Source organism: Chlorocebus sabaeus, chromosome 7, assembly GCF_047675955.1.
Source record: "Chlorocebus sabaeus isolate Y175 chromosome 7, mChlSab1.0.hap1, whole genome shotgun sequence".
Lineage (NCBI taxonomy): Eukaryota > Metazoa > Chordata > Mammalia > Primates > Cercopithecidae > Chlorocebus > Chlorocebus sabaeus.
Genome location: NC_132910.1, coordinates 60,999,776 through 61,023,288, shown reverse-complemented (window position 1 = coordinate 61,023,288; position 23,513 = coordinate 60,999,776). Strand labels below are relative to the sequence as shown.

General features: G+C 37.3%; 1 protein-coding gene across 4 annotated transcripts in view; it reads right to left on the bottom strand.

Moving 5' to 3' along the window:
* Window positions 1-23,513, bottom strand: part of SEC24B (SEC24 homolog B, COPII coat complex component) — a 100,749-nt gene that overhangs the window by 36,130 nt on the left and 41,106 nt on the right. For 2 of the 4 annotated variants that reach the window (XM_007999515.3, XM_007999514.3), the window contains exons 4-6: window positions 22,584-22,688; window positions 13,154-13,234; window positions 9,313-9,554 (exon numbers count right to left, since the gene is read on the bottom strand). In XM_007999515.3, the coding sequence (XP_007997706.1) occupies window positions 9,313-9,554; window positions 13,154-13,234; window positions 22,584-22,688 (428 nt within the window). The remainder of the gene's footprint in view (window positions 1-9,312; window positions 9,555-13,153; window positions 13,235-22,583; window positions 22,689-23,513) is intronic. The other 2 variants (XM_007999517.3, XM_007999518.3) reach the window with 1 other exon arrangement.

Genomic DNA, 23,513 nt, shown 5'->3' with positions numbered 1-23,513 from the left:
ATGGTTTAATCCTTCCATTGTTTCTATTTATATAAGCTAAACATACATGCTGTTTTAAATATAGCCCCTTTTTCAACTAAAAAAATGTCCTGGCAATAACTCTATGCTTTTCTTTTTGGATTTCTTTTTGCAGCCACCGAGCACTCCATTATGTTAATGTGCTATAGAATTCCAGCTAATATATGGATAATGATACATTCAGAAAAATCACTATTTTAACAATCCATACTGAAATAAATGATTCAGGTAGTGGTCACTCGTAATGGAAGACCATAGATATCAACAGATGATAAAGCCACTGGGTGAAAGCTTAATGAGGAACTTCATAATTAAAGGATCAGGATGTCACCATATGAGGTACTAATCAAGCCTAGCACTGGTATAGTTAAATAAACAGATAATATTTTGAAGTGTATATCTCCAAAATATATATTAGGACCTAAATAAACAAATAATTGAAGTAATACACCTAAATATAATCAACCATTAGATCTAACTCCCAATCCACAGAAAATGAAACAGAAATAAGTTAAATGATACCACAAAGAAGTAAACAGCTAAATTCGGAATGCGGGACATTCTACAGAACAACAGACTCAGTTATTTTACCAAATCAAAGGCATTAAAAAGAAGAGGGGTGGGGCTTGTTTTAAACTAAAACAAGAATTAAGAGACATAAGCAAATGAAATTAGTAAACTATTATTTGAGTTTTAATGTGAACAAAGTATACAAAGGCATTTTTGAAATAGTCTGGAAAATGTGAATATAGACTGAATTTTAAATGACATTTAGAAGTTATTAATTTTGTTGGCTATGATAGTAGTATTGTGATTGTGTAAGAAATGCTGTCTACCTCCCTAATTTTAAAATCCTCAGCAAGAAAAGTGGTGGTGGGGTGGGGGCAGTGTAGACCCATATGAAACAAATATAGCAAAATGTTGACAGTAACTGAAGGTGGTGCTGTTAAGGAAAAAAACTGGATAATAAAAAGGATTCTCTGAGTTTTCTGTAGAGCTGTAAAGAATCAGAAAAAAGATCACATGAATTAACAGTAGTATATAACAGAAAACCCCCCAAAAGACCCAATTTTCTAAGAATTTAGGACATAAAATAAAGGTGGGATATTTAATCAGAGAGAGAAGACAGATTATCTAATAAATGATAGTGAACTAAGGGTAAACCATTTTGCAGGTGAAGGGGAGAGAATGAGACTTCTTATTTACATTATGTACCAAAATAAAACCTTAGACGGATTAATGATGCAAAACCAAAATCATCAAATAACTAAAAAAAAAATAGCTAGAATATTTTCCTAATCTTAAGGCTGAAAAGACCTTTTAAAGGATACAAATAAAGGTAAAAACAACAAAAGAAATTATAAAATGAGGCCAGGCGCAGTGGCTCACGCCTGCAATCCCAGCACTCTGGGAGGCCGAGGTGGGCGTGTCACTTGACTTCAGGAGTTCGAGGCCAGTTTGGTCAACATATTGAAATCCCATCTCTACTAAAAATACAAAAATTAGATCAGGCGCAGTGGCTCATGCCTGTAATCCCAGCACTTTGGAAGGCTGAGGTGGGTGGATCACGAGGTCAGGAGTTCAAGATCAGCCTGGCCAACATGGTTAAACCCCGTCTCTACTAAAAATTGAAAAATTAGCTGGGCATGGTGTGGCGGGTGCCTGTAATCCCAGCTACTCGGGAGGCTGAGGCAGGAGAATTGCTTGAAACCTGAAAGCAGAGGTTGCAGTGAGCCGAGATTGTGCCACTGTACTCCAGCCAGGCAAGAGTGAAACTCCATCTCAGGAAAAAAAAAAAGAAAAAAAAAAGAAAAATTAGCTGGGCGTGGTGCCACATGCCTGTAGTCCCAGCTACTTGGGAGTCTGAGACAGGAGAAGTAGTTCAACTTGTCTTACTTCACAGCACTTGTAACTACTTGAAATAAACTATTTGTTTACTTATTTATTGTCTTATTAATCCTGACCTCCCACCAACCTTCTTAAGAGCAGGAACTGTTTTGCTCACTGAGCCTCCTCTCGTATTCTCAGTGCCTAGAATAGTACTGACACAGAGTAGGAACAAACTTCTATTTAGTAGAGAGAAATTCCAAAGTCTTAAAAGAATTAAACGCTGGCCGGATGTGGTGGCTAGCGCCTGTAATCCCAGCACTCTGGGAGGCCAAAGCAGGTAGATCATCTGAGGTGAGGAGTTTGAGACCAGTCTGGCCAACATGGTAAAGCCCCACCTCTATTAAAAACACAAAAATTAAGCTGGACTTGGTGGCACACGCCTATAATCCCAGTTACTCGGGAAGCTGAGAATCACTTGAACCTGGGAGGCAGAGGTTGTAGTGAGCCGCGATCGTGCCACTGCACTCCAGCTTGGGACACAGAGCGAGACTCCATCTCAAAAAAAAAACAAAAAACAAAAAACAATACCCATTAAATAAATGTTTTGATTCTGTAATTCCACTTAAGGAAATAGTTAAGACAAATGCACAAATGTGTGTGTGTAGTCACGTCGCTTAGTGATGAGGACATGTTCTGAGAAATGTGTCGTTAGGCGATTTTGTCCTTGTGTAAACATCAGAGTGTACGCACAAACCTAGATGGTATAGCCTACTACACACCTGGGCTATATGATATAGCCTCTTGCTCCTAGGCTACAAACCTGCACAGCACTGTTACTGTGTTGAATACTGTAGGCAACTGCACACAATGATGTTTGTATATCTAAACACAGAAACTACAGGAACAATATAGTATAAAATATACAAGATGGTACACTTGCATAGGGTACTTAGTATGAATGGAGCTTACAGGACTGGAAGTCGCTCTGAGTGAGTCAGTGAGTGGTGAGTGAAGGTGAAAGCCCAGGACACCAGTGTACTGTAGACTTTAAAAATACTGCACAATTAGGCTTTATCAAACCTATAAAAATAGTTTTTGGCCAGGCATGGTGGCTCACGTCTGTAATCCCAGCACTTTGGGAGACCTAGGCAGGTGGATCACTTGAGGTCTAGAGTTTGAGACCAGCCTGGACAACACGGTGAAACCCAGTCTCTACTAAAAATACAGAAATTAGCCAGTTATGTGCTGGCAGGTGCCTGTAATCTTCCAGCTACTTTGGGAGGCTGAGGCACGAGAATCGTTTGAACCTGGGAGGTGGAGGTTGCAGTGAGAGCCGAGATTGTGCCACTGAACTCTAGCCTGAGTGACAGAACGAGACTCTGTGGGGAAAAAAAAGTTTTTCTTTCTCCTATAATACATTAGTTTACTGTAACTTCTTTACCTCATAAACTACTTATTTTAATAGGTTGGTGCAAATGTAACTGTGGGTTTTGTCATTACCTTTTTTTTTTTTTTTTAGATGGAATCTTGCTCTTGCTGCCCAGGCTGGTGTGCACTGGTGCAATTTTGGCTCACTGCAACCTCTGCCTCCCGGGTTCAAGCAATCCTCCTGCCTCAGCCTCCATAGTAGTTGGGATTACAGGCGCCCGCCACCAAGCACAGCTAATTTTTGTATTTTTAGTAGAGACAGCGTTTCACCATGTTGGCCAGGCTGATCTCAAACTCCTGACCTCAGGAGATACACCCGCCTCAGCCTCCCAAAGTGCTGGGATTACAGGCGTGAGCCACTGCGCCTGGCCTGTCATTACTTTCAATGGCAAGAACCACAATGACTTTTGCACCAATCTAAATAACTTTTTGACTTTTGCAAAAACAGTGTAAAACACACATTGTACAGCTGTACAAAAAATTTTCTTCCTTTTACAGCCTTATTCTATAAGCTTTTTTCTATTTTAAACTTTTTTCTTTTTAAACTGTTTTGTTGAAAAATGAATACACAAACACATACATTTGCTTAGTCCTACACAGGATCAGGATCAATAATCACTGTCTTCTACCTCCACATCTTGTCCCACTGGAAGGTCTTAAGGTGTAAAAACATGTAAGGAGCTGTCATTTCCTGTGATAACAATGCCTTCTTCTGGATACTTCCTGGAAGACCTGTGTGAGACTGCTTTACAGTTAACTTTTATTTTTTATAAATAGAAGCAGTACACTCTAAAATAATGATAAAAAGTTTAGTATAAGTAAATACATAAACCAGTAGTCATTTATTTTTGTTATCAAGTATTATGCACTGTGCATAACTGTGCTACGACATTAGCACAGCTAGGAAGTCAATAGGTGACAGGAATTTTTCAGCTCCATTATAATCTTATGGGACCACCATCATATATGTGGGTCCATCATTGACTAAAATGTCATTATGAAGCACATGACTGTATGTATGTGCATTTATGTATGATAAAGTGTGTGTGTGTGTGTGTGTATGTGTGTGTATACACATACAAGGATTTTTTTCTTTTGTCACAGGTTCTTGCTATGTTGCCCAGGTTGATCTCAAACTCCTCAGCTCAAGTGATTCTCCTGTCTTAACTGGGATCACAGAAGCACACCAAGCTTAAAAGGATGCTGATTTTGAAACTGAGTTATGCCCCGCAAATGGGAGACTCATTATAAAACATACAAGTACCAAAATGATGAAAGATATGATAAGAAAGGTTTCTTCTTATACTGTTAAATAAATTTAAACATTTTCCAAAGTGATATTTGTATTTTTCAACTTCTTTTGTTTGTTTAAACAAGTCATCTAGACAATCAGCTTCTTTCCTGGCTTCCCTAGCAAGGTGTAGTGAAAGAAACCTGGAAAGACAGACTCTAAGCATTGCTGTCTACAACCTGGTAGAAATACTGGTTAACATTTATTAATATTTTACCTTTTGTTTATCTGCATTTTCTCTAATTGATCTCACTAAATTTGTAATTTTAAAAAGCTATGTAGTATCTATATCTGGTTTTTCATATATTTGCTGAAAATATTTTTCTAATTTTCATTTTTGTTTTTAAGCATCAGCCTTTTTCCTGTTTTTCAACCCTATAAAACAAATTTTAAGGTGTTTTTTTTTTCTTCCAAAACCAACTGTTAGGGTTTCCCACACTTAATAAAAGTCATCTCAAATTAATCAATACAAAGAAAAGCCCTTACACAGAGCTCTTTCATTGCACTACATTAAGTACAACATTTAAAGCCATTTCAACTTTATTATGACTGTTAAGACTGTTTAAAGCTAAGCTAAGATATTCTTACCCTACCTGGAACTTCGAAAATAAATGGGCCAGGCGTGGTGGCTCACGCCTGTGATCCCAGCACTTTGGGAAGCCAAGGTGGGGAGATCACGAGGTCAGGAGATCCAGACCATCTTGGCTAACACAGCAAAACCCTGTCTCTACTAAAAATATAAAAAACTAGCTGGGCGAGGTGGCACATGCCTGTAGTCCCAGCTACTTGGGAGGCTGAGGCAGGAGAATCGCTTGAACTTGGAAGGCGGAGGTGGCAGTGAGCCATGATCCGAGATTATGCCACTGCACTCCAGCCTGGGCGACAGAGCGAGACCCTGTCTCAAAAAAAAAAAAAGGCTTCTTTTAAAAAAGTTTGATAATTTTAATCTTTGATGAAAATTTATCATCTTTTTTTAGTAGATAAGAATTTAAATGTAGGTTCTAGCTGTATACCTAAATCATTACTGTTCACTGACCCTAAAACAGTAGTGTTCAAAAAATGGTTTTAAATTCAGATCAGACAAAAATAAATAGCTGCTTGTAATCTTCCTTGGAAAGATCCATATATCCATATATCTACAGTAAAAAGTCTGAGTATGACTTTTTACTGTACAAATCCTTATCAGTTAAAGAGAAAAAAAGTGCTTAATTCTGAACTGCAAGGTCTTTTGCATTCTTAGAACCAAGCGTGGTACTGGACAGGTGATTTCACTTATTTGAGTTTCTATTTCCTCACAAAATGAAAGGAAGGTGACTATTTAAAATTTAAGAAGTCAAAATTCCAAGTGTTGACAAGAATGTGAAGCAACTATACTCTCACATGCTGCTATTGAGGTATAAATCAGAACGTCACTTTGGCAAACTGTCTAGCTTTAACTGCTAAAGTTGAAAAATGAATATCTAATGGCCCAGCAATTCCATTCCTAGATACATACACTCACTAAAAGACACGGACAGAAATGTTCACAATAGCATCATTCATAATGGACCCACACTGGAAAGTTACCCCAATGCCCATCAACAATAGAACAAATAAGCAAACTGGTCTATTCACATGATTGAGTACCACAGAACAATGAAAACGAATGAATTACAATCACACAATAAGCATAATGTTGAGCAAAAGAATCTAGACACAAGTACATATGGTATGCTTCCAATTATGTAAAAGAAAAGAAAGGTGGGAATGGTTCCTTTCTAACAGTCTACTTCTAAATATTTTGGCTTTATGATGCTCACTTAAGTGTGACTGATAACCCAGGTTACTTTTTAGTATATCTTTGTCCCCTTTATCCAAACTTTTCTAAAACTTGTACTAGACCCAGAATATAAAAAGGATTGTGATTATGGAATAAAATGATGTTGTATTTTTTAATTCTGGTAGAATATTTTTACTCTTATCCCAAAGTTAATTTCTTGACACTTCTAAAATAACCTCCCAAATAAAATACGAAATAAAAAATACTTCCTATACTCCTTTGTCAGGGGTCAGCAAACTTTTTCTGTGGATAGTCAGATGGTCAGTATTTTAAAGCTTTGAGAGCCACATGATCTCTTTTGCAACTACTCAACTGTACTACTGCAGCGCAAAAGCAGCCATAGACAATAACATAAAAGAATGGGCATGGCTGTATTCCAATAAAACTTTATTTACAAACAGGCAGTGGGCTCGATTTGGCCAGAGGGCCATGGTTTGCGGACTATTATCCTAAGTCATTATTTAAGATCACTTACTATTTCAAAATAATTTTTTTTCTCCTTGCTCAACACTTCCAAGAATCAACCTTTTCTTTGAACCTGGTTTTCTCGTCATAAAAATTCTAAGTAAATAATATGTTGCAACCCCAAATAGGAACTTGCCTAAAAGTACAAAAGTCAAACAAGACAGACTTAAAAATTGTTTCACATGGCATAACAGAGCCATAAATAAAATCCAGCAAATGGGAGGCAGAGAAATCTGTACTAACCAACCATATTCCTCTAATGTCTCTCTCAGTTTTCTTCCTCCCTTTTTCCTCTGTACTTTAATTCTAAGGTTAAATTCCAGAAACAAATAATTTTCCTTTTTCTTTTGCCCCACCCCCACTCACGATGGCTTCCTGGTATGTCACCCAGGCTAGATTCAAACTCCTGAGCTCAAGCAATCCTTCTACTTTAGTCTTGAGTAGCTGGAACTACATGAGTGAGCCACTGCTCCTCACTGATTATCCTATTTCTCATTTTCATTCTTACTTCACCATAAAATTTCTATAAGGTTAGTCAACTGAGAACAGTTTTCTGTAAGTAGCAATACTCTTGTCATTAAAATTGTTTCCTGGCCAGGAGCGGTGGCTCACTTCTGTAATCCCAGCACTTTGGGAGGCCAAGGCAGGCGGATCACTTGAGGTCAGGAGTTCGAGCCAGCCTGGCCAAAATGGTAAAACCCCATCTCTACTAAAAATACAAAAATTAGCCGGGCATGGTGGTGGGCACCTGTAATCACAGCTACTTGGAAGGCTGAGGCAGGAGAATCGCTTGAACCTGGGAGGCAAAGGTTGTAGTGTGAGCCGAGATCGCGCCACTGTACTCCAGCCTAGGCGGTAGAGTGAGACGCCGTCTCAAAAAAAAAAAAAAAATTTGTTTCCCTGTATTTTATTTTCTTCTCAAGAAATACAGATGTGAATGAAATACTGTCAAGTATTTCACTGTATAAATATCGTATCAGTTGTTAAACTGCTAGGTTTATAAGATGGCTCCAGAAAAGGTCATGTCAGAATGGGTCCTAGCAGCAGTGATAGGAGTTAAGAAGAAATAACTTAGGCAGATAGTGAGGGTATGTGAATCCTCAGTTAAGGCTTTTCTTTTTAATGAAAAGCAGCCCCAAACCATTCTCTAAGGAAGAGCAGCCTGTAAAGTCGAGCTGCAGACATAGACAAGCAAGCTGGCGGCCTCCAAGGGTGAATGCTGGCAGGAACTAGGGGCCAGACATGTTCAAGATGGCAGCTCCATCATTCCCTTCTCTGCCAGTCATGTGTACAGTAAAGAGCAGACAAGATGGTGCTGGCCAAGGATAATTTATTTGCATAAGAAGATTAGGGTAGGGCAACCAGCCTCTCCCCCAACGCCTTATGTAAAGGTAACAACTAACTGAACCGATCTGTGAGCCCTAAGTAAATAAGACATTGCCTCCTCAAGATGGACTATAAGATTTGGTGCATCCACCTCCAGCCAGTGTTTTCCACTTGGAGGCCCCTCTCCAGAAAGCTGTTTCTCTTTCTCCTCTCTTCTGCCTATTAAACTTCCACCCATAAACTCCTCATGTGTGTCCGCATCCTAAATTTTCCTGGCTGCAAGATGACGAACCATGGGTTTATACCCCAGAAAATGTAGCCACTTCAGCAGTAAATGAGCATGTGAACCTATGAGCATATTTATGTGTGTGGAGGCTCTCATCAAGATGAGTTATGTGTCATAAAGTTCTTTAAATGCAGGGTAGGGACCAAATCACATTTTACCTGTCATTTTCTAAGGAGAATGCCAGCTTGATAATACAAAATTTTTTTAAAAACTTAACATTTACTTAAATTTTCTGATTATAAAATACTTGCAATTGCAGAGTGAAAAATAAAGATACAATGAAGAAAAATAAAATCATAGCTAATATCTTGATCTAGATTTAACCTTTTTAAAAATGTGATATTTATATATATATATATATATATATATTTTTTTTTTTTTTTTTTTTTTTTTTTTTTTTTGAGACGGAGTCTCGCTCTGTCGCCCAGGCTGGAGTGCAGTGGCCGGATCTCAGCTCACAGCAAGCTCCGCCTCCCGGGTTTACGCCATTCTCCTGCCTCAGCCTCCCGAGTAGCTGGGACTACAGGCGCCCGCCACCACGCCCGGCTAGTTTTTTTTTTTTGTATTTTTTAGTAGAGACGGGGTTTCACCGTGTTAGCCAGGATGGTCTCGATCTCCTGACCTCGTGATCCACCCGTCTCGGCCTCCCAAAGTGCTGGGATTACAGGCTTGAGCCACCGCGCCCGGCATTTATATTTAATTTAATCTTTTTCTACATATATACACAAAAAAAAGCTGAGATCAAATTCTATGTATGTTTGATCTAGGCTGACATGTAATTCCTACCAGGAATTTGTCAGAATTAAGTTTTATAACTGTTACAATGTGTATATACGACTGAATACATACTTGAGGATACTGTTGGAATCCAGAATATACCGGGTTACTGGGCTGTACTCCAGAAGTAAGTGGTGCTGTAGCATTCTGATAACCAGGCTGAAGTGTTGGATAGCCATAGCCAAAAGGCTTAGCCATTTTTGAAGGCTGAGGGATGACAGGAGCTGCAGCTGAAGCTGGAGCTGGAGCAGAAGCAGGATCAGGTTCAGGGGCGGGATCAGGAGCAGGACTGCTTGCTGATGAAGAAAGCATATCTAAAAAATGGAAACACATGGTGTTAACAACTGAAAATCAAGACTCCACAAAGACTGGACTCCTGATCCAGTCCATAACCCCTGACATGTCCTTTTTTCTTTTTAAAGCTTTTTATTCTAAGAAATTTTGAACACACACAAAGTAGGGAGAATGATGAACCCCATATACTTATCACTAAGCTTCAATAATTATCAATATTTTGCTAATCTTGTTTTACATGTTGTCATACTACATCTTTTTTTTTTTCCTTTTTACAGGAGTATTTACGAGAAAACTCTACCCCATATTTTACATAATTTCACCATCTTCTTTTTAAATAGAGATGGGGTCTCCCATGTTGCCTAGGCTGGTCTTGAACACCTGTGCTCAAGAGATTTTTCTACCTTGGCCTCCCAGAGTGCGGAGCATATAGGCGTGAGCCCCTTGAGATGATAATTCTAACAGATAAGAACAATATATTTATATAATACACACACACACAAAGTTAATACAGTTTTAAAAAATGCTCTCAGCAGACACTAAGCACCACGAAACAAAGCAAGCAATAAAAAGGGTGCCAACTACTCTTTTCTCCAATTTGCTTTACCTAACCCTACCATCTATATAGAAACTAACTCGATGGAAGGAGTAGCATGTTTCCATAATCCTCTATAAATGTGCATTATTTGCAGTAACAAAACTGTTAGTCAAGCATGAAAGATAGTGTCTAGAGGCTGGGCGCGGTGGCTCACTCCTGTAATCGCAGCACTGTGGGAGACTGAGGTGGGTGGATCATGAGGTCAGGAGTTCAAGGCCAGCCTAGCAAATATGGCAAAACCCCATCTCTACTAAAAATACAAAAATTAGCTGGGGGTGGTGGCGGGTGCCTGTAGCTCCAGCTACTCAGGAGGCTGAGGTTGCAGTGGCTGAGATTGCGCCATTGCACTCCAGCCTGGGCCACAGGGTGGGACTCTAACAACAACAACAAAAAAAAGATACTGCCTAGAATAGCGTCCTGCTCCTAGAACAATGTTTAATATGCAATAAATGTCAAGTAAAATGTATTTAATAAATGCCCTTATTTAAATTTAAAACAAAGTGGAATTAAAACAAAAAAACTGGAGAAAACTTAAATATCATATACAAAAACAATAATAACAAAAAGAAGCTCTAAAAGTTACTCTACACATAACCATTATTAACAATTTGGCATATTGACTGTTTAGTCCTATTATGAAGTCAAATCTACAATGTGCATTCATTTTAGTTCATAAGATATCCTTTACCAGCATTTGGATTCTGCAAAAATACATTCTTAGAAACTTTAACTGAATCAATCTTTTTTTTTTTTTTTCTTGAAGAATCACATCTCCTTATTGGGTCTAATTCTGAAGATACATTCCTAGACATTCTGCTATCATCTTGTGCTGACTAGGCAGGGATCAGCTTACTGGCTTTCTGGTAACCTCCCAGACTTAAGAGGATAAGACCTTCAATACGGTGTCATAATCCTTAGATCTCTTGCTTGTCTCTCCTCATGGTGATGGAAACATAGGCAGAAAGTTCTTGTAACATGACAATTTATCAGCTTAAGAAATAAAAATGGGGCTGGGTGCAATGGCTCATGCCTATTATCCCAACACTTTGGAAGGCCGAGGTGGAAGGACTGTTTGAAGCCAGATGTTTGATACCAGCCTGGACAACAAAGTGAGACCCCATCTCTACGAAAAGAAAAAAAAAAAAAAAAAGCTGGATATGGTGGTGTGCACCTGTAATCCCAGCTACTTGGGAGGCCGAGGAGGGAGGATGGCTTTAGCCCAGTAGTACCAGGCTGCAGTGAACCATGATCACACCACTGCACTCCAGCCTGGGTGACAGAATGAGACCTTGTCTCAAAAAAAAAAAAAGAAGGAGAAGGAGGAGGAGGAGAAGAAGAGGAGGAAGGGGAAGAAGAAGGAGGAAGAAGGAGGAGGGAGGAGGAGGAGGAGGAGGAGGAGGAGGAAAGAAAACTGGAGTTATAAACATGAAGGTCTAAATCTTCTCCCCTTCTTCAGGAAAGAATTCTACAGATCTATCCTAGCACCTGACATATAGTAGGCCTACAGTTCATTTAACATTACTGCTACAGATGCTCACATAGTTCTTTAATTTTGGTGCAGTATAATAGGAAGAAAACTTGTCCAAGGTTACTGAAATACTTTCAACACATAGGATTACAAGATTAGAATTTGTTGACTGAATGAATACAAAGAAACCAAAGTCTGACTGCAGGGCCAGAATCTTTCAACTATACTACACTAGACATTTTTCGTTTCACATTAATTTAGAGTTCATGGGATACTATATGGTTGTTCATCTTTTAGTGAATTAAGCAACTCTTCTAGACTATCTTGACAAGAGATTGTTTTTGGAATGGTTTACAACTTCTTACACACACACACACACAAACAAAATTCCTAGGGGCAAAAATCCTTAACTACAAAAAACTGAGTCATTTATTCAAGTAGTTAAAAAAAATTTTTGTTTTGTTTTGTTTTGTTTTGAGACGGAGTCTCGCTCTGTCACCCAGGCTGGAGTGCAGTGACGAGATCTTGGCTCACTGCAAGCTCTGCCTCCCGGGTTCACGCCATTCTGCCACCTCAGCCTCCCGAGCAGCTGGGACTACAGGTGCCCGCCACCATGCCCAGCTAACTTTTTGCATTTTTAGTAGAGACGGGGTTTCACCATGTTAGCCAGGATGGTCTTGATCTCCTGACCTCGTGATCCGCCCACCTCAGCCTACCAAAGTGCTGGGATTACAGGTGTGAGCCACCACACCCAGCAGTATTTTAAAAATATTACAAGGTAATTCCATACTGAGCTGAAAAGACTGAAGTTTTCTACTGATTCATGGAATAGTGATAGCAAGACAGTATTTTTTTTTTTTAAGTATAGAACATTCCCACTTCAATTAAACTTCATCCTGGATCATCAACAAAGAGATAAGAAATAAAGAGAAGGGCAAAACTGCTTTTTCTGTTAGTTTTGAAGCTTGGAATCATTAGAAAAAGAGAGACAGAGGTCAGGTACAGTTGTCAGGTTGTCAGTGATAGGAGACAGTAGAGCGAGAAAAATCACAGTATACGATATTAAAATGAAATGATAGTTTTTTCTTTCAATACTATCCACTCCTGTACTTGAATGTAATGGCTAAAGTGATTTCAGATATGGTTAAAAGTGATGTCTCCAAAACCCACCCCCAAGTTGGGGGTAGCATCTATTTACCTACTAGAGGCAGCCAGAAGCCACTGAGGGAGCAAAGAGTCAAAGACTATACTCAGAGGCTGGTTGAAAAGAATTCAAAGACCTAAGCATGAGATTAGAACTATAAAATTTATTTAAGGAGCAGTTATTCTTTAAAAAGAAGGGGAAATAATAATAGCCCCAGAAACAACCTTCATAGTTGTTAGTGACAATTAATACTATTAAGTTGCGGCTGAGAAGTGCCAGAAAAATGTTCTTTTTTTTCTTGTTAAAAATATAGCCTGCTATTTTGTGTAATACATGTTCACATTTGAAGGCAACTGATGGTCAATAACTTTTAAAATGAAGAACAAGCAAGCACAAAACAACAAATTACCTGGGTAACTGCCTCCTTCCAGGGCATCATAACTGTTGGGCATTGGAGAAGCACTGCTTGTGGTAGAAGAGCTGTCAACACCTAAAAAGAAAACCAAAACATCTACTAGGTTTAAAATGACAAAGTATCTTAAAGCAGCCTTTGGCAATTTTGAAAAAGATGTTTTTGCTGAACTAGGAAAATTCCTGATTCTAGTAAAAAAGTGAAATGATTGATGTCTAGAGACATTTTAAAAACCAATGAATTTCTGTTAAGAATAGAAGATGAGAGTGGAGAGAAAATGAAGCCGATGAGTGGGATAAAATTCAGTTAAACATGTAAGGCATCTTAGAGAAGAACAGATATTAAACTATTAAAAGTAGTCAAACACATATATAAAAATTTTAGGTTGATAGAAATGTTAATATAGTCACATCTTAAGGATTACATCTACCAAATATATTTTATCATTATTAATGATAAATACTAAATACATTTTATCAATCTTAGGGCATATTAAGGTAATTAAATTTTAATGACTTTTATTTATATCATAGCGCACCGTTTGAGACATTGATAAATGAGGAGTCTGTAGCTTAGGTTGCTATCTGGCATGCTACTAAGCTTTTCTGTGTCTTTTCTATAGCTGCAGAATAGAGATTAAATAATACCTGCCATATTTAATAAGGTAATATAAATGAAAGGCACACTAATTTATATAAATGTTAGACTACAAGAATTTTTATTACGTGTGCTCATTCAAAACCTGTTAAGATGAGAATTCAGTAGCAATTTATGATGAAACCTGGTCACAGGTCACATGAATAGAACAAACAATATACTTCTTCCATTCATTCAACACATATTTTGAGACCTACAATTATCCTAGGTACATATGCTAGAGTATATTATGATGAAGAAAACAAAAAATCTGCATGATCCCTCTATTATGTTACAGAGCTTGCTCTGTTTCACAGTAAGACAAAATTCTGTGCTACAGAAGTTATCCCTTGCTCTTAATACCAATATTATAACTAGTATTTAAACTACATTTAGGTTAATTTTCAACTGTGATAGGAAAAGAACAGGTATGTATAATTATCTTTCATTGAATAATTTTAGATAAACATGAGAATTAGGTATACTGACTCAGGGCATAACAGCTAATGCTTTTTGTGTAGGAACATTTTCTTATTAGCAAAGAACATGATTTGGAGGCAAAGACTGCAGTTACCTCAACTCCATCATTTACTTGCTATATAACTTTGTGGTTTTTTTCTCCTGAGAATAAGTGAAGGTAACTTGCTATATAACTCTTCTGCAAAACGCTAACGATTTTTTAAATGTCCTATGTGTGGTTTTTTATGTTCTTATAAGGTCTAAATAAGACAGTGGATATGAAGACACCCATAAAATAAGTAATAGGTAGAAGACACTAATAATTACAAAGTGCCTTCTTCGTGATAAGTAGAACAATTTTGCACATATATTTTTCCTCTTAATAAATTAATGGAAAGTAACGTCCTTTCCTTTTTGTTCCTTTTATTTGTGAATTTTAAACTAAAGCAGAATGCTGATATATCAGGTCAAAAGTCTCCAAATATTCATCAACAGATGAATGAATAAACAAAATATGGTATATCTATAAAATGGGATATTTAGCCATAAAAATGAAGTATAGATGCACACTACAATGTGAATGAAACCTGAAAATTTGCCTAAGTGAAATAAATCAGACAGAAAAGATCATATATATTATATAATTCTATTTATATGACATATCCAGAATACGTAAATCCATAGAGACAGAAAGTAGACGGTTGCTGCCAGGGGCTGGGGGGAGGGGAAAATGGGGAGTGACTGAGTGTAGGATTTTCTTTTGGGATGATGAAAATGTCTAGTACTTCACAAAGTTAGATTGAGCTAAATAGAAGTAGGGATTACACAACACTGTGCATGTATTAAATGTCACTGAATTATACACTTTAAAACAGTTAATTTTATGTTATATATTTTTTACCTTAATAAAACTAAACTATTTACCATGACATTTCAATGGGGAAATAATATTCTTTTCAGCAAATGGTACTGGAACAACCAGGCATATCCACATGCAGAAGAACAAAGCTGGACCCCTTCCTTACACCTTACACTACAACTAACTCAAAATGGATCACAGACATAAAATGTAAGTGCTAAAACTACAAAACTCTTAGAATACAGGAATAAATCTTCATGACTAAATGAATTTTAAGATATGACATCAAAGGTACAAGCAACAAAAGAAAAAAAATAACTTGGACTTCATCAAAATTAAGAACTTTGTGCTCTAAAGGTTACCATATCTTCAAGAAGTAAAAAGACAACCCACAGTATGAGAGTAAATATTTGCATATCATATATCTGATAAGGGGTTAATGTTCAGAATATGTAACAAATTCTTACAACTCAACAATAAAACAACAAATAACCAAATTTAAAATGGGCAAAAGATATTTATCCAAAGAAGATAAACAAATGACCAATAAACACATGAAAAGACGCTCAACATCACTATCCATTAGGAAAATGAAAATCAAAACAACGAGATACCACTTTACATCCACTAGGATGGTTATAACCAATTCAATGAGGATTCCAATTTTTCCACATCTTTGCCAAAACTTATTACCAAAGATGCGGAGAAATTAGAATCCTTACTGGATTGTAAAATGGTGCAGTTACTTTGGAAAGCAGTTTGGCAGTTTCTCAAAAGTTAAATACAGAGTTCTGACCCAGCAATTCTACTCAAGAGAAATGAAAACATAAACCCACACAAAAACTTGTCGACAAATGTTCACAGCAGGATTATTCGTAACAGCCAAAAAGTAGAAACAACCCAAATGTCCATCAACTCATGAATGGATAAATAAAATGTGATATATTCACATATGGAATATTTTTTGGCAACAAAAAATCATAAAGTACCGACATATGCCATAACGTGGATGAACCTTGAAAATATTATGGTAAGAGAAAGAGGCAAGTAACAACCACATATTATATGATCTCTACATATAAAATGTTCAAAATAGACAAATCTATAGAGACAGAGGATTAATGGTTGCCTAGAGCTCTGTGTGGCTGTGCGGGGAGGGTAGAACGGGAAGAATGCTAAAACGTATGAAGTTTCTACTTTGGGGTGAAGAAAATGTTCTGGAATTACATAGTAGTGATGGTTGCTACTTTGTGAAAATGCTAAAAACTGCAGAACAGCACAACTTAAATAGGTGAATTTTATGGTATGTGAATTATTTCCCAAAACTGCTATTAAAAATATCATGGGAATTCTAAGAAAAACTTTTAAATGTATATATCAAGAAATAACCACTCTTGAAAAAAAATAAAGTCCAAAGATAAAAGATTACTTATACATCCACTTATTCCAAAGAACATACTACTACTCAAATTATGCTGTTTAGCTTCTTTCATGTCAAATCAACTGCTAATATTTTAAAGATTGTTCATTTTAATAATGCTATAAGCTTTAAAGTATTAATTTTTTTATTCTATTTTGTTTACTAAATAGTTTGAAATCTGCTAGTTCACTTTAAATTCACTTTCAGAAGAAAAAATAACTGCAAATCTCTATTTTTGAACTTGTCAAAATAGCAAAGCAATGTTACAAACCCAAATAAATTAGTAAGATAAACAGACTCATGACATTCTGGTATTTAGATTAATGCATTCTAATTAATGCATTAATTAGAGGTCATGCCATTACTGGCAAACAAATCAAAAAGGTATTTTTAAAAAACAATACCTTATTGAAAACTTGTATGTTAACATTCTGAACATGCTTAAAAACAACCTTCACTAATTTCCCCACCATCTTAGTGAATAAGGTCTAAATGCCTTCACATTGTCATAAAACAAACTTCAAAAATTTGGCTTCTACTTGTCCTTTTCACCTGCATCTCTCACCTGTCCCTTTACCATCCTCCTTGTTTTACCTTATGATGCAGTTACACCCAACTTCTGGCTCTTGACCCAATACTACATTTTTTCTTCTGTTTATGCATGATGCATGTTGGTCTGTTAGCCATAATTTCCTTTCTCCACATGACAAATTACTACTCATCCTTCAGATTTCAAATCCTTTGTCAAACTTTTCCTGTATGCCCACAGAAAATCATTTCCTCTCCTATGCAGGGGCACATTCTCAACCCTGAATTAATACACTTTTCTTTTTTCTTTTTTTCTTGAGACAGAGTCTCACTCTTGTCACTCAGGCTGGAGTGCAGTGGCGTGATCTCGGCTCATTGCAACCTCTGTCTCCCAGGTTCAAGTGATTCTCCTGCCTCAGCCTCCAAAGCAGCTGGGATTACAGGCGCCAGCCACCACGCCCGGCTAATCTTTGTATTTTTAGTAGACATGGGGTTTCACTATGTTGGCCAGGCTGCAAACTCCTGACCTCAGGTGATCCGCCCATCTCAGCCTCCCAAAGTGCTAGGATTACACGCGTGAGCCACCGTGCCCGCTTACACCTTTCAAGTTGTACTGTAATCATATGGTATCTGTTTCCCTATCATATAAGTATTTGATGGCCATAGATACGCTAATATATTGATCTTTGGAATCCTGATAGCAAGCAAAATACTGCTTTCAGCATACAAACTGGTTTCCACTCAATCAATAGCTTTGGTACTTGTCCCATGCTTAATGCCTAGATAGTACCGATTTGCCTCAGTCACCTCACATTGCAATTAGTGGTATTAAGTATTCTGAGATCAAATGGGGGTCAAGTATGAAATGCAGTAGTTGGAAGCAATTTTCTCTCATTCTTTTACTGGTTCTACATTACAGCTTGAAAGAAGAAAAAAAGAAAGAGAAAAAGAGAGGGAGCTGAAATCTAAAGAAGTAATGAGGAGAACAGATAAGAATAGCTCAGAATCCTTGAAGCTAGGGAAGAGTATCAGAAAGCAATTAAGCCTTTAAAAAAAAAAAAAAAGGCTTAAGCTGTTCTCTCTCTCTAAAAGACAAGCAATATGGGTCAACAAAGGTAATATACTTACTAATATTGCTAAACTTTTTGAAATTAACCAGATAATCTGAGATTTCCTCATGTCCACTCCCTACCAGTTGAGGGAAAATAGACACCTGACATTTCTGAGCTGCTCCTCATTAGTAACAACAGATCTCATAATAACACCTACTCCACAGGGCTACAATTACAACTTAACAGATATCACAGGTGTAACAGATATTAGCAAGAGACTCAGGAAATGTTCTTCCTGTTCTCTCTTCCCTCAATCTCCAAACAGTGCTATAGAGTGGAAAAAACAAAACAATACAAATACTTCCTGATAGATTTTCCAATTGTTTTTTTCCCTCAGCTCTCAGCCAAACTTTCCTCAATACTTAACACTGCTAACACAATACCTTCTGATTCTCCAACCTGCTGGCTGATTTTTCATCACAGTTCAATGAAATTTTTTCAAAGTTGGAGAACAATCCCACATAAACACACAAAAATCTCACAAATAAAGGGAATGTATGTCACTGAAAGGCTTAAGAAGTAAAGCACTCCAAATCGCTACTTTGTTAGACACTTACATGTAATCCCCACACCAATTTCAGCCACTTTCTTTTACCTCTGTACATATGAAAAAAATTATTGTAACTGGGCAGGGTTTAAAAAAATAAAATTCCTTTTAAAGCTAGACTTTCTTCCCATCCCACCACTGAGAATGTTTCTTTAATTTGCAACCAACAAAGATATTATTTTTAAAAACCATGAATAGAGAACACCAAGACTATAGTAAAAACGTCAATAATATAGTTTTATTTTGTGGAATAGAAAAAAACACAGGAGTAAGATAACATCTAAGTTTAATACTGTAATGACTACCGTCACGTGACCTTTACTTCCCACCTACTCTGGTGGTTTATGTTCTCTCACTGGATAGGAAGGCATCTTCTTTTTCATACTTTCCTGCAGAGAGACCTCAGTTTGAATCCCTACTCTGCCTACTGAGCAGCTATGTGACCACAGACAAATGTTACTTAACCTGTTCAGGCTGCAGTTAATTCATCTGTAAAATACAGTTGATTATTTCTGCCTTGCAGAATTGTTGAGAAAAACAGACAAGAACACAATTTCAATGCTGGTAACGACAGCTAATCCTTCTGAGTGTTCACCATTTGCCACACACTGTTCTAAGCTCTTTACAAACAACATCTTCAATCCTTAAAACAACTATATGTAACTGTTACCATCATTATCACAAAGCTAGAAAGTGACAAAGTCGGGATGTGAGTCTAGAAAAACTGACACAAAAGCTCTGTACTGCTATGACAGGTATTCAGTAAATGCTAAAAATGTTAGGTATTATTAAAATCCAAATGTCATAAAAACTCAAGAATTTTAAATTTATAATATACTCAAGAAAAATAATAAACAAGACATTAGAAAAAAGCCATAAATGCTAAATTTTTTTTTTTTTTTTTTTTTTTTTGTGAGACAGAGTCTCACTCTGCCACCCAGGCTGGAGGGCAGTGGCATGATCTTGGCTCCCTGCAACCTCTGCCTCCCAGATTCAAGCGATTCTCCTGCCTCAGCCTCCAAAGTAGTGGGGACTACGGGCGTGCATCACCACACCTGGCTAATTTTTGTATTTTTAGTAGAGATAGAGTTTCACCATTTTGGCCACACTGGTCTCAAACTCCTGACCTCAGGTGATGTACCTGCCTCGGCCTTCCAAAGTGCTGGGATTACAAGCATGAGCCACTGCACCCAGTCGCCAAATCTTTCTGATCTCTTTTTTTTTTTTTTTTCTTTTTTGGAGAACAGAACATTTACATAGTCTCAAAGAATCTCCCAACAAATTACTTATTAATTTTAACAGGGAAAAATAGTAACTTTATGGTGGAGAAACCTGGCAGATACCACCTTATTCAAATAATAAAAGTTAACCTCATCAATATGAGAACAAATTGACACCACGTGCCTCAAATAGGATGCACTGAGAACACAACGTTGCTTTGGTGATAATCCTCCAAAAAATGCATGATCTGAATGTAATCACGAGGAAACCTCAGATAAACCCACATAAGGGAACATTTTACAAAATAACTGGTCTGTACTCTTTGAAAATGTTAAGGCAAGGAAAGAGAAAGGCTAATGAACTGTTGGAGACTGAAGAACTCTAACATGACAACTAAATTCAATGCATGATCCAGATTGGATCCTGGACCATGAAAATAGCTATAAAAGATCTACCTGAGACAACTGAGATTTGACAATGAACTGTGTTATCAGCTATTATTGCATCAATGCTCAATTTCTTGATAACTGTATTTTGGCTATGTAAGACACCTACCTTATGATTAGGAAATATAAATGAAGTATTAGCGGTAAAGTTCATGATGTCTCCAATTTACTTGAAAATGGTATAGAAAAAATATATTGATAAAGAATTATAAAGCAAGTGTGGCAAAAATGGTTTATCTGGGTAAAGTGTACGTGAGGGGTTCTTTTACACTTCTGTGAGTTTGAAATTTTGTTAAAATTTAAAATTCCAAAAAAATTTCAGAAACATAGATGGGTACTTACATATCTAGAGTAAGAAAAATTATTTCCCACCACTCCCAATTTTTATTCCCTCGAGTCGCATATAATGATTTACATATTTTTTAAATGCACAGGAAATAGAAATTTTTTGTTAAAATGATTGTAGAACAGATCTTCCCATTTAGAACAGGAGAATTATGGTCACATATAATAACTTGAAAGATCATCACTTATTGGTTCAGTCTTAAACTATAGGTTGAGCATCCGTAATGTGAAAATCCAAAATCTTAAAATGCTCCAAAACCCAAAATTTTATGAGGGCTGACATGACACCACAAGTGGAAAATTCCACACCTGACCTCATACGACAAGTCACAGGCAAAACTCTGTATCATGTACAAAATTATTAAAAATATTGTACAAGACCGGGCCCTGTGGCTCACGCCTGTACTCCCAGCACTTTGGGAGGTAGAGGCAGGCAGATTATGAGGTCAGGAGATCAAGACCATCCTGGCTAACACGGTGAAACCCTATCTCTACTAAAAACACAAAAAATTAGCCAGGCTTGATGGCAGGCGCCTGTAGTCCCAGCTACTTGGGAGGCTGAGGCAGGAGAATGGTGTGAACCCAGGAGGCGGAGCTTGCAGGGAGCCGAGATCGCTCCACTGCACTCCAGCCTGGGCAACAGAGCAAGACTCCATCTCAAAAAAAAAAAAAAAATATATATATATATATAGTACAAGCCTGGTGAGGTAGCTCATGCCTGTAATCCCAGCACTTTGGGAGGTTGAGGTGGGTGGATTCCCTGTGTGCAGGAGTTCGAGACCAGTGTGGGCAACATGATGAAACCCCATCTCTACAAAAACCACAAATATTAACTGTGTAGGGTGACCTGTAGTCCCAGTAGTCCCAGTTACATGGGAGTTGAGACAGGAGGATGGTTTGAGCCTGGGAGGCGGAGGTTGGCGTGAGCCATGATTGTGCCACTGTACTCCAGCCTAGGCGACAGAGTGAGATTCTGTCTCAAAAATAAAAAACAAAAAACAAAAAACACATATAGTACAAAATTACCTTTAGTTTATATGTATAGGTGTATATGAAACATAAATGAATTTAGTATTTAGACTTGAGTCCCATCCTCAAGCTATCTCACTATGTATTTGCAGCAAATATTATGAAATCTCAAAAAATCTGAAATTTGAAACACTTCTGGCCCCAAGCATTTCAGATAAAGGATATTCAACCTGTATTAGAATTAATGGAGGAACTGAACTGCTTAATTTTTAGCAGTGTTCTACCTATCAAAGGCAGAAAAAGATATTAAACAGTTTGCAACACATAACCATATGCACAACTTCTTCAACTAGCAAGATATGTACTACTTCATGAAGCAGGAAAATAACTACAAATTCTGGGCCTTCTAAATACATGACAAGAAGAGCCAAAAGGACCTCACTAAAACACTGTCCTATTTCTCTATCCCTATTATAAAATCCGCATGGCTTATTTTGATTAGACTAAAGTAGCATGCAAAGCAGAAAACGAAGCATTATTCCTAAAATGATGCTAGAGCAATCATCAGCCAAAAGCTTCAGTCAGGACTCATTATTTTGCATGTGACATGGAAGGAAATGTATTTCTGAAAGAAGAATGCACTCTACTATCATGAAAGAGGTATTCTGATTCTATTATTTACAATATGGCAAAGATGCCTAAAGGAGGAAAAACAAAACAAACACACACCTCATTTTATGTGACACACCTTCTATAATGCAAACCTCATATAAACCATCATGCTAAATCTTCAAAGACTTTTTTAAAAGGCTAAGAAAGACTGTAGAAATAAAAAGAAAACTTGAGCAGGAAAAGATCAAGAACTGGTGTAAAGCTAAAGCAGACCTGCTTCCTCATCCTCCTCCTCCTCTTCCTCATCATCGGAAGTTGATGACAAGGGAGTTGGTGCGGAGCTAGCTTGGTTATTAACATATTCACCATACTGCATGCCTGTAAAGTGGAAAGCACAAACATAAGAGTCAAACCAACAGGAAAGATGAGAAATAAAATTTTGACATTGCATTAAAAGTGAGAAAGAATTCTGACATTCCAAAGAACATCCCAACATGCATATTAATATTAGCAAATTTATTATCAAAACTAGAACCATTAGAAAATCTCTGCAAAGCAGTTTAGTAAAAGCAGCTTTAATATGAACTGGCTTAAGTGTGAAAAGGTATCTATCATGTATTGTCCAATACAGTTAGTATTTAGGAAGCTGCAATAATATTCTCTGAAAAGTTTACTGAGCTCTATACATGTTTATTTTCTTTGACCTTATGGCCCTGTGATATATTTCCTTTGGGACTGTGCATTTTCGGTGGGCAGTGATCATTACAGTGAACTGATTTTGTACAGCATACAAAACACATACTTGGTACCTTCCTTCTGCTAATGTTACCTTGATGGTAAACTCAGTTCCCATAACAGAAAAAGAATGACAGTTAAAGAAAAAAACTGTATTCGGCATAGTTCTCTGCTAACAGTAGATACTCTGGAAGTGGGGGGTCGACGGGGCAGGGGGGCTGGGAGACTTATTAACTGTGACCATACAAGTGTGAGAATTACAGAAAACTGAATTTTCTGAGACAGCCAGTCATGTCAGTGTCATCCTATTGCCTACATGTGAGTCTGAAGCAGGTGATTAAGACTGATCCTTTGCGAAATACACCAAGAGAAGGCAGATTCTGTGGAAAAGGGCATAATAAACTGATAATGGTAACTGTATACTACCTCCCTTTAAAAAATGTAATTGGGTATTTCTATTATTTGCTC